The sequence below is a fragment of the Tarenaya hassleriana genome, unplaced genomic scaffold, assembly GCF_000463585.1.
Source record: "Tarenaya hassleriana unplaced genomic scaffold, ASM46358v1 Cleome11, whole genome shotgun sequence".
Classification (NCBI taxonomy): Eukaryota; Viridiplantae; Streptophyta; class Magnoliopsida; order Brassicales; family Cleomaceae; genus Tarenaya; species Tarenaya hassleriana.
This window is the reverse complement of record NW_010961290.1, coordinates 3,464,656-3,481,144: the sequence shown is the minus strand read 5'-3', so window position 1 is coordinate 3,481,144 and position 16,489 is coordinate 3,464,656. Positions and strand designations below refer to the sequence as shown.

Below are 16,489 nucleotides of genomic sequence, written 5' to 3'. Positions count from 1 at the left end.
GCATTCCGGAAACTCAAGAACAAGAAGAGGACCGCCCATTTGCTCCAGTATTTGGTTGCTTAATCTTACAATACAGCACCACCACCACACGGGAAATGCTTTTATATATATATATATATAAATAATTTCGCTCTATTCAAATTTAAACGAAATAGGAAATAATAAGGGTATATATTATATTGATGTATTTTTGTTGTTTTTATTTTTGGTATATAGAAGATGTAATTAGGGATTGATTTCATTTGGGATATATAAAAAAAAAAACGGACCGAATGAACCACACATAATCATATATGAACTGAATCGTAATAAAATTCGAATGAGATTGAATTCTAATGAAAATTTTCTTATATAACTGTTCCTATATTAATACGTTAACTTTTAACATTCTTTAAAAAATTACATAATTTTTTTTTACTGTTAATTAAAATCACGAATTTTATAAAGATTGGGAATTTGCAAGGGAAAAAAAAAGGCCTCGGTCGAATTGCTTCCCCCATCTTCCCGTGAGGATAAGACAGCGGAATCTATCCACTTTTCTCTTCGATTTTTCTTCCTCGCTTCTTTGTGCCTGCAACAATGGCGGTCGCCTTCTTCCCTTCCTTAGCTCACAACCCTACCCTTTCGTCTTCCCGACTCACATCCTCCTTCGTGCCCACAAGACCCTCATCACTCTTCGCAAAATCTCCATCACTCTTCGCGAAATCATCCCTTAAACCCAAAACCTTCGTCGTCTCCATGTCCTTGGAAGCTGGGGTTGGCGTGATGGGCACGAAGCTCGGAATGATGAGCTTCTTCGAACCAAACGGCACCGTCGTTCCTGTCACCGTCGTCGGATTCCGGGAAGGTAACATCGTTACGCAGGTGAAAACCCTAGCCACCGACGGCTACGATTCCGTTCAGGTGGGTTATCGACGTGTTCGGGACAAGAAATTGACGAAACCGGAGATGGGTCATCTTCAGAAGGCGGGAATTATCCCTATGAGGCATCTCCAGGAGTTCAGGTTGCAGAGTGTTGATGGGTTCGAACCAAATCAGAAGCTTGTGTTCGATGACATCTTCAAGGAGGGTGATCTTGTTGATGTCTCTGGAACCACCATCGGCAAAGGGTTCCAAGGTTCGTTCCTCTTTCTGATTCTGCTGATTTCATGGTGGTCAGTGCTGTCCGTTGTTCGATTCGTCTGAGGTTTTTGTCCTCAGACGAATCTCTGTCAAGGCCGCTTTGATTCATCTTTACTGGTTGAATTTGTGAATCTCCTGATGAATATTTCTGTGATCAATGCTTAATCTATGACACGAAACGCAACAATTAACTGAAGTGCATTGTTCTGTAATGCTCTTCCACTGGTGTCTGATCATCTAACTGAACGATCTTCTCTCTTATCCGTTTAAATCTGGGACAGGTGGAATCAAGCGGCATAACTTTAAGAGAGGCCAGATGACGCATGGTTCGAAGAGTCACAGAGCATTGGGATCGATCGGTGCGGGGACAACCCCGGGACGAGTGTACAAAGGGAAGAAAATGCCCGGGAGGATGGGAGGAACCAAAAGAAAGATCCGGAAGCTGAAGATTGTAAAGATCGACAGCGACCTCAACGTTGTGATGATCAAAGGCGCTGTGCCCGGAAAGCCCGGTAATCTCCTCCGTATAACTCCGGCCAAGATCGTTGGCGTTAACATTCCCAAGAACTAGCCCAGCAAGCACGCCGCCCCCTTACGTGTATTGCTGATTTATGCGTTGTTTAGGATATGAAAATATTCATTGTATCGAGTTTTCTTTTTTTTTCGCGAAGTTGAATCAAAACAAGAAAAGTTCATGAAACCGTGGTTCATAGGAATCAGGTTCTTCTCTAGGATCATACCTTAACACTATTCACAACACAGAGGTTATGGCCTCCATTCTCTTCTCTGTGTGTATAGCCAGTTGTATGTATGTATATACATGGGCCGAAGCTTGTCATAGAGACTGAAACCACCAGAAGGAGAACAAGAACAGCAGGAGCAAGAGGAAAGACCCGACGCCGAACCCGTCAGCCTCTGCGGCAGAATTCGCGGTGGCGGCGGGAGAAGGCGAAATGAGAAGGGAAGGGAGCCATGAAGAGACCCAAGAAGAAGATAATAGGTGGAGGAGAAGGAGGAGAAGCAACAGCAGAAGACCCACCATGAAAGTACCAGTCTGAAGAAATGGAAGAAGATAGCCTTCTACTAGAGACAGAAGGAAAGAGCCGTAGAGGATCCATCCAAGAATCCCCACAAAGAGAAGAGGGATTACTGGCGACGGCCCTTTGCTCTCCATTTCCTCTCTCTGTGATCGATCCTCTTTGGTTTTTCCCCGTGAGGGTTTTATATAGAAGATGAAATTGTTATCGATGGAGATGTCACAGCATCGGTTATAACTAGGTGTGGTTTATTCGGGTTTCGGTTTAGTTATATTTGGGTTTGACTATTTGATTTAAAAAAAATATATAAACGTTCGGTTTTATACCGGATTCATCATGGAAAAAAATTCAGTTTTTTCGATTTTTTTTTTTTCGGTTCGATTTTTTTTAGAAAAATCGCATCTATTGGGTTTTATATCGGATTCTATTCGATTACAATTATATATTATTCGGTTAATTTCGTGTTTGATAATCCGTGGGATTCGTTTGTATTCTGGTTAGATAACCTAAGACAATATTTACTTTTCACCATTTATTTTATTTTATTGTTATAAATAATGCACACACTCTTTTATTCTTATAATAAAAATCTAACTGCCCCCATCGTCTGAACGTGTTGGAAGATAAACCACCTTTGAAATGGTTCATCAGTCCATTGGCTTAGATTATTATTGCATATATTTTATCTTTTATTAATTCACTACCCTAATATTTCAAAGGCTTATTTTATTAAACACCTTAAAGGAAAAACTAGCAAGTATCAAAAGTACCGAGAACGCTTTTAACAAATATATCTAAAAAAAATATATCAAATGTATAATTCGAAAATTGCTAAATCCACAGGATGTCGATCCAAAATACCCGAATCCACCATAAAAAGACAGCATATATGGAGTTTGGGAGATGATGCATTACATTCGTTCACATACAATACAAATGATCGTCTGGAACTCGAACCGAATACTGTCGGTCAGTGTTCACCGGAGGGGCGAATCTCGTCCGGGTTGTGGCTGTTGTTTCTTAGAGCCGTCGAGAGCTGAATACCGGCGGCTGCTCCACCGCCGGGAACAGCCTGAGAGCTGGTGGTGGTCGCGGCGGCAGCTCTCAGCCCTTTCTTGTTCTTCACTTTCTGCGCCCACCCGACCAGACCCACCTGAATGCTCTCGTCGAATATCGCCTTCTTAAACGAACTCCCCATCTGCCAATCAGTTTCCAAAACCAGAATTTCTAATGTCAATAAAGAGGACACCATGTGTTGAATCAGAGAAATGAAAGCCCGTCCTCGAGGTCAATTCACTGACCTGAGTGACAATGGCGTAGAGAGGCAGAGTGCTGTAACTACAAAGCACCTGAATGAAGACCCTGTCGAGAAAGAACGAAGATTGTCGACGAGAAATTTTAATCAGGAGGGTTGAGAAACATGAGTTAAGGAGAAGAAAAAAACATATTCCTCGTACCCGATCACAAGCCTAGGTACGATGTATCTCACTTGTCCCATGATGCAAGAATCAAACCCGTACGTAACCTGCAAACACATACACGCAGAGTTAACAGATCAGTTGTGTTTGTTGTTTGTATAAGCCAAAGACAAAAAGCAGTTTCTTCCGACAGATCTGGCTTACCCATATCCAGAAGAAAAACGCAATCTCAAAAGCATTTTGGAAGAGGATAAAATGGATCAAGAAGAGAACGATGTGGGGACGGTCGAACCAGAAGTGCTCATCCGATGGCTTCACCACTAACTCCCCTTCGATTGCTATATGCTTCTCCGCCACCTCGTGAGCCAGTTGCGCAATCACGTGCTCCAGCTTCGTTCCCACAGCAAGTAGCAGCTGACATTTTCACAACAAATGGAAAAAAAAACACACATCTGTGAACCAAGAATTCGCACATTATAGCAATCACATAGATGAATGAACGCCTTATCAGCCGAAACGAAATCCATAACATTTTGAGGGCAAAAAGACTCACGATAAAGGGAATGAACGCTATCCAGAAATATGTGTGCCATCCTGCAAGATACGAGATAACGATTAATGTTACAGAGGAATAAGAATCGTAAAACAGAATAAGCGCTCCTTCAAAGCATACCGTTAACATTAAGCAGCAGGAAGATAACCACAAACATCCAAAGATACCAACTGCCCAAAAAAAGAGAGAAGAAAATTTAATGCATGCCACGGAGAATGAAGTACAACACGACGGCCTATGCGTAACCATACCTTATACCAACAACTCGCTTGAAATCGTCTTCCAGGGCACGTATCATATACTTGTGAAAGTTAAACTTCGGGTTTCCCTTGCAATGCATCTGTAAAACCATAAGACATTCCGTCAAGTGACCGTAATCCAGAGACAGATATAATGTGCAATAATTGCGTGATCATGATTACCATAATGAAACCAAGGCGTAACGTCAGATAATCTGCTTTTGTCACGGATCCATAGAACTGCTTGAAAAAAGAATGCTGCACGTAACAAACGAATAAAACACCTCTGTAAGATATGAAATCACAGTGGTTTTATTCAGCCCTCGATCGGTATAATGGAAATATAGGCACACTCGATAGAAATTAAAAATCCATGGGAAACTTTCCAACCAAGATTAAGTGACGAAAATCTTACCGTCCATACAAGGATAGCTGAATCTTTACCAAAACCAAGAAAATGCTCTTTGATAAAAGCATGTTGATGAACATGGGTGACTTTGTCCTTAAAGGCTGAATAGGTGCAACACACACACAACAAAAAAACAATCCAAGTATTCATACGGTACCCATCAGTATGTCTTTGCAATTTTGCATATACTGACTAAAAAAACACGAAAGACTCGTGTCAATACCCTGTTCTTGATCAAAGTCCTGGTTTGCAATAGAGTCCTCCCACTTTTTCCATTGATGAATCTGCGTAACGCAAAACATGAATCATGGTGCCAGTCGAATACGAGAAAACAGCAAACGTATCAGATGCTCATTCTCACCCTTGCGCTGCCAAAAACAACGGTAAGAACGCAGAAAGTCACATGGGAGATGGCCAGCACAAAGATGAAGATGTGTAGATGGTGCAACGCCTCAGCTGAAAGCAAGGGCACTTTGTGCTGAAGGAAAAAAACAAATTGAGGCGAAAAGGTAAGTACAGATACAGAGACAGGAACATAGGTTAACTACATCAAGAGGGATATGCCTAGAGAAACAAGCACATGCCAAATAAAAACATGAGCACAGTGTCCAATTGTTTGTAAGTAAATCGGTTTTATCACTGGTGAGCGTTACTCTATCATGGCTATTGTTGCTGGTCTGAGTCTGTAAGAGGGATAAGGTGGTGTGTTTGCTGGTAGGAAATTTCCATTTGGAACAGATTAACCACACTGGATAACAAAAAAAATCTACAACAAATTACCTTCTGGGCGCAGTAACCGGCTTGAGCAGCAGCATGCTCAGCGAGTAAGCGCCTGGTGATGCCGGCAATTTGAAAACCGGCGAACTTCTGAAAATGTTTGGTTGTTGTGGCACTATGTTCACCTCCTCCTTCTTCGCTATTTGGAAGCTGGCACGGAAGCATATGCCTAAGCAAATCTTCTTTCACACATATTTTGGAGATTACACCTTGGAAAACTGTGAGCAACAGTGATATGAACCCCAACAACATCAACTCTGCCCACCAAAAGAACCATCAACGTCACTTCAGAATCAAAACCATAGATCAAGATTCGTAAACAGTTACTCTTCTAATCACCAATCATAGTGACATAATCCATACTTAAACGCTAAATTAAGGGTAGAATTCATTAATACTTTGTAACTCTGAAGATGTTATACACGGAAGTAGAAAAAACAAGGCAGCAATTTTCATCCACAGAATCCAGCACTTGTAGAGAATCAGAAGAACCATAAAAGCAACAAGATTGACGAGATTTAAAGGGTGTTCCTAAAAGGCGCGATAAAGATGACAAAAGGTCCACAGACATGGAGACAGCAGAGAAAATCTCCCGACAAAGATTCAGCAAATAGACTAGACAAATGATCTGCAACACCCACAGACGGAACCGAAATTAAGGACATATTCGCATCGAAGGCGAACCCAAAAGTGGAAAATCGAATCAAAAAAAGGGGAAAAAAGGAGAGAGAGATAAACAAACACCTTCTTTAACCTTCTGTAGGGCTTCGAAAAGGGGTTTCTGTTTCTTCCTCTTGAGGACCTGGCCGAGATAGTGAAGAAGACGCTCCACCGCAAGAGAAATGGCAACGATGACTGTGCACACGGCCGCGACCACCCACGTCGGCGTGAACTCCAACGTCGTGCCTTCTCCTTCTCCGCCACTCATCTCTCTCCTCTCTCTCGCTCTCCCGGGAATTCGGATTTCTTCAGTCTGGAGAGAACCAATGGGGCCAGAGACTGTGACCGTGACTGCAAACTCCGGATCAGAGATGTAATTAAAAAGGAGATTATTGTTTTTTTTTTTCTGGGATTTAATTAAGAAAATAGAATTCGAACATGCATGTGACGTGTCCCTTTGGATTCCCGTTCTCTGTCCTGTTGTCTTTTTTTTTTTTTTTTTTTTTTTTTTTTTTTTGGAATTACATTCAGCGGAAGTCTTCTTAAGATCTTTGTTTGTTTCCGACATCTCTTTCTAAACCGCGTCTTCTCCGCGTTATATAATATCCGGAAATAAAGGCGACAATGATGGAATAGAAGACCAAAATGGAAAAACATTTAAAATAAAATGTCTTAGATTGCACACAAAATATTCTAATGAAGGAGAAAATTAAATTTAAATATTATTTTGAGGGAGAACTATGTTAAAGAATCTTAATTCCTAGATTTTCATGATTCCGATAATTAATAAGGATTCTATGGTTTTGGTAAGAAAAATACATAAATTTAAAAGAAAAACAAATAGCAAGAATTTATGAAATAGAAAACAGCTGTGTGAATTTTATTAATTCAATGTCATATTTTAGTGTTTATATTTTTATTTTATTTTTTACAATTTCATTATTAGTATAAAATAACTTTTGAATCCCCAATTGCCAAGCATAATATTCTGTCCACCTAATGGCCTAACTGTCAAATAGAAACTATTGTTTGGAGTACATTTATAGCCCCTTTTGTTTTGATATTATTTTATTTTATTTTATTTCCCCTTCCTTAAGATCGCTGTCTTTTGCAAATCTCTGAACAAAGGAGATAATTAAAGATGATAATAATATAAAAAAAAAAAGACGGAAGACACGGAAGCAAAAAAGACAACTGTGCTTTTGTTTAACTGAACTTCAAATGAAAATCTTACAGAAGTCAAAGTCAGACTTTAGTACGTAACGCCGTATCCTCCAACGTCTCGGGTTTTTGTTTCCCGTTTTCAATAATCCTGTAATCTCAGTTGATTCATTGTGTCTTTTCATTTTCGTTATTTATAGTTATTATTAATTGTGAATAAAGAATAAAATATTAAAACAAAGTCCTAATTCAAAATAATTTTTAAAAACCGAAAAACCCTAAAACATTTGAGTTTCTAAGAAGAAGAACGAGAAAGACTCTCTCGCTCTGTCGCTCCCTTCCACCCGCGGCGGTGCCGCCGTATCACCGTCTCTGACGAACGCCGTACTCCGTTTCCGCTGCTGTCGCCACCGTCTCCGATTAGCTCTGGTCCTTTTCTCTCTCCTACTTTATCTCGATTGGCTCGATTTCAAACCTAAAGTCGGGGTTGCATCTCCGCTTCTGATTCGGAAACCTTAAATGTACCCTTATCGAAACAGATTTAGGGTTTTGAGCGAAGTCGATGAAATACTGAACCTAGATTGTTCTTCAAATCGATGAAATAGGCTTTGGGCTTAGGAGATTGACCCTTCTCTGTTTCTGATCTCGCCTTGTGTGTTTTATTTTTCCCGCCTGGTTCATTGCTATCGCCACTGCGTTCGTGGGTGGGTTAGAAATCTTGAACGTGATTAGGTAGGGAATTGGAAGTGAGCTCCAGTGCTGAAGTTTGTATTTTGACCGTAATTGAATTGGCTGTCAGTCTTTTATGTGGTGTCTCCATTGTTATGCAGAGTGTAAGCAAGAGATTATATAATTAGATGGTAATATGGAGAAATACGATATTGTTTTTCTTCCAACTTTCCAACGAAAGAATGTCGACGTAATGCTACACTTAGAAATTAACATCAGTGTCTTGCAGAGCGCATTTTAGCCCATTTTCTTTAGAAATATGACAGCTGCTTCTTCTGGGGAAAGCGAGGAAGAAGAAGTTGAGAGAATGAGATCTGTCTCTCCTATGTATTTTAGCTAAGATTGTGGCATTGAGATAGGAGAAAACCCGTCGTGCAAAAGAACAGAACCAAGGTTAGTTCCCAATGGTTAAATTCCGGTATGTTTCTAACCTATCTCCGTTAATTGCTGTCTTGTGAGGTTAGTTTGGTTGCTTAGACTAATCGACCTTGGTGACACATTTGATACTACAGGCAGCTGTGGCTTTTATAGAAGGGGTTCCTCTACTGCACAAGAGGATGTTGTTTGTTCTCCTGTGGTGGTTTCGACAGCCAACCACTGTAGCGGATTTGGAGGAGAGCAAGAAGATCTGCTCCAAGCGGTCAGCTTCGGACATGATCGATGGGGCAAAAGGTAAGGGTGAAGTGGAGAAAGTGAGAATGAACCGGTGCTGCACAAGAGGATGTTGTTTTTTCTCCTATGGCAGTTTCGACAGCCACTACTGTAGCGGGTGTGGTGGAAGGCAAAAAGATCCCTGGAGGGAGGATTTTTACAAAGGAAGATGATATTTTGATGTTGGAGGCTATAATTGAGTGTCGTGTTAAGACAGGAACTGAACCCAGCTCTCATGCGGGAGGCTTTTATGATTTTGTCAAAGGTTCTCTCCATGTCGAAGTGTCCAAGACACAGGTCATGGACAAAATCAGGTCGCTGCAGAAGAAGTTTCGAGGTATGGTGGGAAAATATAGACATGAGCAAGAATTAGCATTCACACCTCATGACTCGAAAGTGTTGGATTTGTCAATGCAAATTAGGGGTGTGACTGATAGTATAGGAGAAAAACCGATTGGAAGTGAGGCCCCCCCAGATGAAACATACGGCAGGTACGATTGACATGACCGGTAAGAAACCTGTGACTCGTAGATGGCAGAAACAGAATGCGATGGAGAAGCATCAAGAACCAGGAAATGCAGAAGATGAGGACAATTATGAGCTGCACGATAGAGATGTTCAAGTTGTCGGAAATAGGATCGATGTGGCTGAGGAGGACAGAGGTGAAGGAAAAGAGAGCGGACACGGTGATGCAGACGACTTCTGGGCCCGGTTTCCCTTATTGAAGGATGGAGTTGAGACGATGTTGTCTGAAGGGCTCTTCCTCGATTTCCCCGCTGCTTGAGAAAGTTGTGTGCTTTGGCTGGGACAAAGGGAAGGAGTGGGATGCGAAATGGAAGGAGATGCGACTGCGCATTAGGAAGCTTGATGTTATGGCTGGGTTCTCGCGGGCAGCTCTTGATGAGCTGAAGAAGTGATTGCAATGTCCACGGTACTCTTTTGCAATCCGATCTTTAAGCATGTTAGAGACAGAACCTATCTCAGTGCTCATCTAATGTCGGTTTTTTGGCCCTTGTTGTCAATAAATCTTAGCATTTATATAGGGTTCTTTCTCCCGGGAGAGACAAATCACAGATGGCAAACATGTTAAATGTCCATAATCTCGCATTTATTCGTCTAATTAATTAAGTTAATATCTTTTGGTATTCTCTAGTTTTACAAATATCCGTTTTGTTTTGTTTTTAAAGAATTATATATTATATTTATTATATATGAATCCTTATCTGTTATCATGACTGCCCCTCCATGCACCGATACGCACAAATGTCGTATTCATACTCGAGAAATAGATATAGGACTATATTTTATTTTTATTTATTTATTTATTTATTTATTTATTTATTTTGCCTTCTCTAGCTTCCTATTTATTTATTTTTTAAAATTATTATTATTGAATAGTTCTGTACACGGTAAATACATGAACCAGCTTTTATTTTGTAATTTCTGTTGATTGTATCTTTTCATTTTCTTTATTTCTAATTGTTAACTGTGATAGATAATAAAAGAGTAAAGCAAATCCTAATTCAAAGTAATTTAAAAAAACGAAAAACCCTAAAACATTCGAGTTTCAAAGAAGAAGAACAAGAACTCTCTCTCGATCTGTCGCTCTCTTCCGCCCACGGCGGTGCCGCCGAATCCCGCCGTAGCGCCGTCGCCGACGAACGCCGTGACTCCGTTTCCACTGCTGTCGCCGCCGGCTCAGATTAGGTATAGTCTCTTTTAGCTCTAGTCTCTCCTTTTATCTCGACTGGCTCGATTTCAAATCTAAAGTCTGGGTTGCATTTCCGCTTCCGATTCTGAAATCTTAAATGGACCCATATCAAAATAGGTTTAGAGTTTCGAGCGAAGTCGATGAAATACTGAACCTAGATTCTTCTTCAAATCGATGAAATAGGTTTTGGGCTTTGTAGATTAACCCTTCTCTGTTTCTGATCTTGCCTTGTATTTTTATTTTTTTCTGCCTGGTTCATTGTTAATGATCACTGCTTTTGTGGGTGGGTTAGAAATCTTGAATGTGATTAAGTAGGGAATTGGAAGTGAGCTCCAGTGATAAAGTTTGTATTTTGACCGTAATTGGCTGTCAGTCTTTGATGTGCTGTCTCTATTGTTATGCAAATTGTAAGATAGAAACTGTGTAAAGTTGCCAATCTGTTGTTCAGTTAATATATTTAGATGGTAATATGGAGAAACATGCTATTGTTTTCTTCTCCAACAAAAGAATGTCGGCGTAATGTTACACAGAGAAATTAACACCAGTGCCTTGCAGAGCGCATTTTAGCTCATTTTCTTAGAATACGACAACTGATTCTTCTGGGGGAAGTGAGGAAGAAGAAGTTCAGAGAATGGAATCTGTCATTCCTATAGATATTAGCTCAGATAGTGACGTTGAAATAGAAAAGCCCATTGTGCAAGAGAACAGAACCAGGGTTAGTCCCCCATGGTTAAATTCCGGTATGTTTCTAGCCTATCCCTGTTAATTGCTTTCTTGTGAGGTTGGTTTGGTTGCTTAGACTAATCGACCTTGGTGGCACATACACATTTGATACTACAGGCAGTGATAGAAGGGGTTCCTCTGCTGAAAGACCACGTGTTTATAATGGAAGCTCTTCCCATGCAAATAGACCTGCAATTCCTGCTTCGAGCAATGGTATTGAAGCCTCAAGTTTTCTCTCTTGCCCAGAAGACTCTAGACAATTTACAGGGAATGGAAACTTTGTTAATTCCAGAATCGCCAATGTTTCTGGTGCAGATTACGAGAGGCTTTCATCTCACCAAGCTCTTAAGAGAACCCTTCCGCCGTCTTTTAATGTATCTACACTTTCTTCAAGATCTGACAGCTACATAAGTAATGGGAGTGGCAATCACCGCCGTGAGGATTATAGTTATCCAGCTGTGTCAGCTTCAGGCTATAATGGAGTCCATGATGAGATAGGAAGTGTGCGTGGGATTAATGGGGCTAGAATTCTACCCCCATCTCTGACACACAGAACATCTGCTTCTTCTTCACAATATATTGGTCCAAGTGATACCATTAACAGGTTTGGAATAGGTGATGACAAGAATTCTGGGAATGATGAGAGGCTGGTCTATCAAGCTGCATTACAGGCATTTATCCTAGATTATCTCTGCTTTCAATTTTTACAATTCATCAATCTAGTTTTCCTCTAGTACTTGCATTCTGTTTGTGGTACGACACCCCACTGGACCAGTTTCCTGGTTTTGTTGGATATTTTTAGAATTTAGTTGTGAATTTTTGGAGGTATGAATGGGTGGAAGAGGCTTGTTCCTTTTCTTTACTTATATGTTAGATTGTTAGTCAAAAAACAGTTCTCTCAGGGTCCTGATGCCTCAAGATCTTCAATAGATAGGCATTGGACTGCTGAATCTGCATAATTTTAGGAAATGCATGTCTTAATTATTTTGAAGTACGTTGTTTTTTTTTTTTTTGCTTGTTTGGTCGGTGATAGTTACTTGGAATAACGGCCTCTTTTGTAGTGTTCATCTGTTACTTTGCATCATTGCCTGGAAATTATGAATATTATGTTGAGAGCTAATTGTATTTGACCTTTCCATTCTGTGTAATTAGTAGCCTCAGCAGGTTTCCCCTGGCATTTGTAATTGAAGACAGCTCTGTCGGCATTTCAAGTGCTTTCAGATTTTGATAATCAAATAATTTTATCCTGCAGGATCTGAATCAACCCAAGACTGAAGCGAAACTACCAGACGGTCTTCTTTCAGTTCCTCTTCTGAGGCATCAGGTGTATATTTTGATCTGCCTTTCTTTTGCAGTCTGAATTAATGTATATACTAAATATTCATTGTTTTCAGAAAATTGCTTTGGCATGGATGCTTCAGAAGGAAACAAGAAGTTTGCACTGTTTGGGGGGTATATTAGCAGATGATCAGGTTTCTTTTTAATTATATTCCTTCCGATAAATGTTTATGATTTTTGAAGGTGGAAGCTCCTTTGATTTGTCGTTTGTTCTCCCATGCAGGGCCTTGGTAAGACAATCTCAATCATTGCTCTTATCCAACTGCAAAAGTTCCATTCAAAATCAAAGCCTGAAAACTCTAATAATCAAAAAGCTGAAGCATTAGATCTCGATGCTGATGATGAATTAGAAGGTAATAATACTGTTCAACCATTTGAGAAACCAGAATCTAAAAGTGACAAAGAGGCAATGTCTCTGGGTGTCGATTATAAGGATCAGTGTGGCAGTTCGGGTTTGAAAAATGCCAAGGATGAAGAAGCTAGTACTTCGAGACAGACATTTAACCGGAAGAGACCAGCAGCTGGTACCTTGGTTGTTTGTCCGGCGAGTGTTCTGAGGCAGTGGGCTAGAGAACTTGATGAGAAGGTTGCGGATGAATCCAAACTTTCTGTTTTAATCTACCATGGCGGTAACAGAACTAAAGATCCTGTTGAACTAGCCCAATATGATGTGGTTTTAACTACTTACTCTATTGTGACCAATGAAGTTCCCAAGCAACCCTTGGTGGATGAAGATGAACTGGATGAAAAGAATACTGAAAAATACGGGCTTACCTCTGGGTTCTCGACCGATAGGAAAAGGAAAGATGCAGCGGCTACCAGTAAGAAGAGCAAGAAGAAAGGTAGAAAACGCATTGATGATTCTTCTATTGACCCTGATTGTGGGACTCTTGCCCGGGTTGGGTGGCTCAGAGTGGTACTTGATGAAGCTCAGACAATTAAGAATCACAGAACCCAGGTGGCCAGAGCCTGTTGCAGTCTGCGAGCTAAGAGAAGGTGGTGTTTGTCTGGAACTCCGATACAAAATACAATAGATGATTTGTATAGCTACTTCAGGTTTCTAAGATATGATCCATATGCTGTGTACAAGTCATTCTATCATACAATTAAGGTTCCAATCTCGAGAAATTCTCTCCATGGGTACAAGAAGCTTCAAGCTGTTCTAAGGGCTATAATGCTGCGCCGTACCAAAGGTACCGTGGTCCTTTCCTCCTCTTTAAGCGTTTAAATGAGTGGTTATGATGTTCCACTCTGATTGTTATAGGCTTCTGTTTATTTCTGAAGTTAGTGCTTCAATTTCATACTCTGATAAGAAATTCTTTTGATTGTTTTACGTGGTCTGGATCAAGTGGTTAAAGAAATTGCAATATCATTTGTGTTATGTTTTGTTCCCATTTCATTTGTTTCTAATCTTTGGGTTTTACCCAGGTCCCATGTTGTAATGTAGTCATAGTGCAGTTGATTATGCTAAATTAACTGGGTTTTGCATTATAGGAACAATAATTGATGGGCAGCCCATAATTAAACTACCTCCAAAGACAGTTAATTTGTCCAAGGTGGACTTTTCATTAGAGGAACGGTCTTTCTACAGGAAGCTTGAAGCTGATTCACGGTCTCAGTTCAAGGTGCATTTTCTGATCCCCCTCCATAAATTATCATTCCTCGTTTGGTTTGCAATTCGTGATGTGGTTTTGATTGAAAAACACAATGTTCTTGTAGCAACTTGTGAATGGCGGAATTTTCATGAGTTGTCTGCTGTCAAAGAGAAGTTTCTTTAGTGATCAACATTCTGTGTGCCTGTGAAAGAAATTTATAAATCCTTGGGTGCAATAAATAACATGATAATTTATTTTTTCTGCAGGCCTATGCTGCTGCTGGAACAGTGAATCAGAACTATGCTAATATCCTTTTGATGCTTTTGCGACTACGCCAAGCGTGTGACCACCCACAACTTGTGAAAGGATATAACTCAGATTCTGTTGGAAAAGTATCAGAAGAAGCTGTTAAAAGACTCCCTAAGGAAGCTCGAATTAACCTGCTCAATCGTTTGGAATCATCATCTGCCATTTGTTATGTTTGCAGTGTAAGTGCAGAATACTGGAGGGTCGAATGTGTTATGCATAGTGCTTATCTTCATATAGTACTATTCTCTAGTCCTGACATTATTATCTAGGTCCTTAATATTCTGTCTTCTGTGTTTCTGCAGGATCCACCAGAAGACCCTGTTGTCACATCGTGTGGCCATGTATTCTGCTATCAGTGCGTTTCAGAATATATAACAGGGGACGAGAACATGTGTCCTGTGCCTAAATGCAGAGAGCTTCTTGGGCATGATGTTGTTTTCTCTGAATCTACTCTTCGGAATTGCATCTCTGATGATTTAGGTTGCAGTTCAGTGGATCATTTCCCTGTTAATTCAGTTCTGAAAAGTGAGTTCGGTTCATCCAAAATCAAAGCAGTCCTCGATATTCTGCAGTCAGTCTCTAAACCAAGATGTCCAAACTCAGAACAGCATGGTCAAGCGCCTTCATCCTCTAAACCAGTTGATGACGATATTGCCATTGTAGAGCAAAAGAGCATATACTCATCTTCACATATCCCAGGGCCGATAAAAACTATTATATTCTCTCAGTGGACTGGTATGCTTGACTTGGTGGAGCAGTCTATGATTGAAAATGATATAGAGTTCAGAAGGTTAGACGGTACAATGAGTCTTGCGGCCAGAGACAGAGCTGTAAAAGATTTCAACAACGATCCGGATGTAAGTCATGTGCATATCTTAGAAAAAATATTTTCTAGAATTATTCTCTAATCTATTTCCCTGAAACCGGGAATGTGGAATGTGCCCCTTGATCTTGAAACCCTCTAAATAGTGCAAAGTTTTTTTAACAGGTAAAGGTGATGCTGATGTCTCTGAAAGCTGGAAACCTGGGGCTGAATATGGTGGCTGCATGTCATGTTATTCTTTTGGATCTTTGGTGGAATCCAACTACTGAAGATCAGGCTGTGGATCGGGCACATCGAATTGGACAAACTCGGCCGGTGACGGTTACCCGTCTTACTATAAGAGATACCGTTGAAGATAGAATCTTAGCACTCCAGGTACTCTCTCCAAATCTACTGGTTGTCCTTGTCCTGTGCGTTGATAATCGTTTCTCTATGGTGTTCTTTCATCTCGATAGTAATTTTCAATCAAAGACTGGAAGACTTATTTTGAGGCTCTTATTGGACAGTTTTTGCTGAAAATTCTCAATTTTTAATCAGGAAGAGAAAAGGAAAATGGTTGCGTCCGCGTTTGGGGAAGATCATGGTGGGGGGTCCGCGGCCAGGCTGACAGTGGACGACCTGAAATATCTGTTCATGGTGTAGGAGATGGTCAGTGTTCTACGGCACCACACCTGTTTTGTCCAAAGTTACACATTTGTAGGAGAGGAGATTATGGTGGGGAAATGGACCCTAAGTTTTGAACCCGGAGCTATCTCTCTGGCTCTGGCTACACGCACGTATAACTAATTGCCTTCCAATGCCGTGGCTCGTTGTCAGGTTGCAGCCTTTTTTGGTTTTTGGAGATTAGAAGCCCGGCCTAGGTAATTTTTTTTTGGTGTTTTTTCAGGTGCAGTGATCAGAAACTGGGTCTTGCGTAAATAATCCTAATCCTAACCCTTTCACTGTATATATAGCAGACACTATATATATATATATATATATCAGACACTATGGTGAATGCAGCTGTGCTTCTACGTCTTATTATCTGTCTTTAATGTCTCCCATTTTATTTGTATGTATTGGTAGTTTCTTCTGGTCGTTGCTTAATTAGTGCGACGAGAATTTAGTGAAGTTTTATCCGGCTATTAATATCGTAAATAGTTAAGATAACATGTTTTTCACTTTAAAATAAAAAGGAGAGTCAAATAAGGTTTTTCTAATAAAAAAAATCTGGAAAATGTATTTTTATTTTTAT

At 40.3% G+C, this 16,489-nt stretch overlaps 4 protein-coding genes and 1 long non-coding RNA gene across 5 annotated transcripts in view; 4 read left to right on the top strand and 1 right to left on the bottom strand.

Annotated features, from left to right (window-relative positions):
- LOC104805804 (RNA polymerase sigma factor sigB) overlaps positions 1-135 on the top strand; it is a 3,828-nt gene extending 3,693 nt beyond the window's left edge. The window contains exon 7 of the mRNA XM_010530482.2: positions 1-135. This exon is cut by the window's left edge and continues 1 nt beyond it. Coding sequence (XP_010528784.1) covers positions 1-63 — 63 coding nt within the window. The 3' untranslated portion in view covers positions 64-135.
- A 342-nt stretch (positions 136-477) lies between these two features.
- LOC104805803 (50S ribosomal protein L3-1, chloroplastic) lies at positions 478-1,905 on the top strand. The gene is made up of 2 exons (XM_010530481.2): positions 478-1,117; positions 1,404-1,905. The coding sequence occupies exons 1-2, from the start codon at positions 580-582 to the stop codon at positions 1,691-1,693; spliced, it is 828 nt and encodes a 275-aa protein (XP_010528783.1). The 5' UTR covers positions 478-579; the 3' UTR covers positions 1,694-1,905.
- A 1,043-nt stretch (positions 1,906-2,948) lies between these two features.
- LOC104805802 (MLO-like protein 1) lies at positions 2,949-6,651 on the bottom strand. Its single transcript, XM_010530479.2, has 13 exons — positions 6,300-6,651; positions 5,559-5,812; positions 5,140-5,256; positions 5,002-5,062; positions 4,785-4,879; positions 4,553-4,627; positions 4,382-4,470; positions 4,251-4,300; positions 4,131-4,171; positions 3,782-3,991; positions 3,617-3,684; positions 3,461-3,521; positions 2,949-3,357 (listed from the first exon to the last, which is right to left on the bottom strand). Exons 1-13 carry the CDS (start codon positions 6,481-6,483, stop codon positions 3,130-3,132), a joined length of 1,533 nt encoding a protein of 510 aa, XP_010528781.1. The 5' UTR covers positions 6,484-6,651; the 3' UTR covers positions 2,949-3,129.
- Positions 6,652-7,632: 981 nt separating this feature from the next.
- On the top strand, positions 7,633-9,893 carry LOC104805801. The gene is made up of 2 exons (XR_770562.2): positions 7,633-8,498; positions 8,618-9,893. It is a non-coding gene; the product is annotated as an uncharacterized LOC104805801 (long non-coding RNA).
- A 374-nt stretch (positions 9,894-10,267) lies between these two features.
- On the top strand, positions 10,268-16,333 carry LOC104805800 (helicase-like transcription factor CHR28). Its single transcript, XM_010530478.2, has 12 exons — positions 10,268-10,463; positions 11,023-11,207; positions 11,308-11,403; positions 11,506-11,861; positions 12,443-12,514; positions 12,585-12,662; positions 12,752-13,721; positions 14,023-14,153; positions 14,390-14,611; positions 14,735-15,289; positions 15,421-15,630; positions 15,793-16,333. Exons 2-12 carry the CDS (start codon positions 11,099-11,101, stop codon positions 15,895-15,897), a joined length of 2,904 nt encoding a protein of 967 aa, XP_010528780.1. The 5' UTR covers positions 10,268-10,463; positions 11,023-11,098; the 3' UTR covers positions 15,898-16,333.
- The last annotated feature ends 156 nt before the right edge of the window (positions 16,334-16,489 follow it).

Coding starts and splice junctions, on each gene's coding strand:
- LOC104805803 (XM_010530481.2), top strand. CDS start 580: ATGGCGGTCGCCTTCTTCCCTTCCTTAGCTCACAACCCTACCCTTTCG. Junction 1,118..1,403: donor CATCGGCAAAGGGTTCCAAG/GTTCGTTCCTCT, acceptor AATCTGGGACAG/GTGGAATCAAGCGGCATAAC.
- LOC104805802 (XM_010530479.2), bottom strand. CDS start 6,483: ATGAGTGGCGGAGAAGGAGAAGGCACGACGTTGGAGTTCACGCCGACG. Junction 5,257..5,558: donor CCGGTTACTGCGCCCAGAAG/GTAATTTGTTGT, acceptor TTTTTCCTTCAG/CACAAAGTGCCCTTGCTTTC. Junction 5,063..5,139: donor TTGTTTTTGGCAGCGCAAGG/GTGAGAATGAGC, acceptor TGCGTTACGCAG/ATTCATCAATGGAAAAAGTG.
- LOC104805800 (XM_010530478.2), top strand. CDS start 11,099: ATGGAATCTGTCATTCCTATAGATATTAGCTCAGATAGTGACGTTGAA. Junction 11,208..11,307: donor TCCCCCATGGTTAAATTCCG/GTATGTTTCTAG, acceptor TTGATACTACAG/GCAGTGATAGAAGGGGTTCC. Junction 11,404..11,505: donor AATTCCTGCTTCGAGCAATG/GTATTGAAGCCT, acceptor TTTCTGGTGCAG/ATTACGAGAGGCTTTCATCT.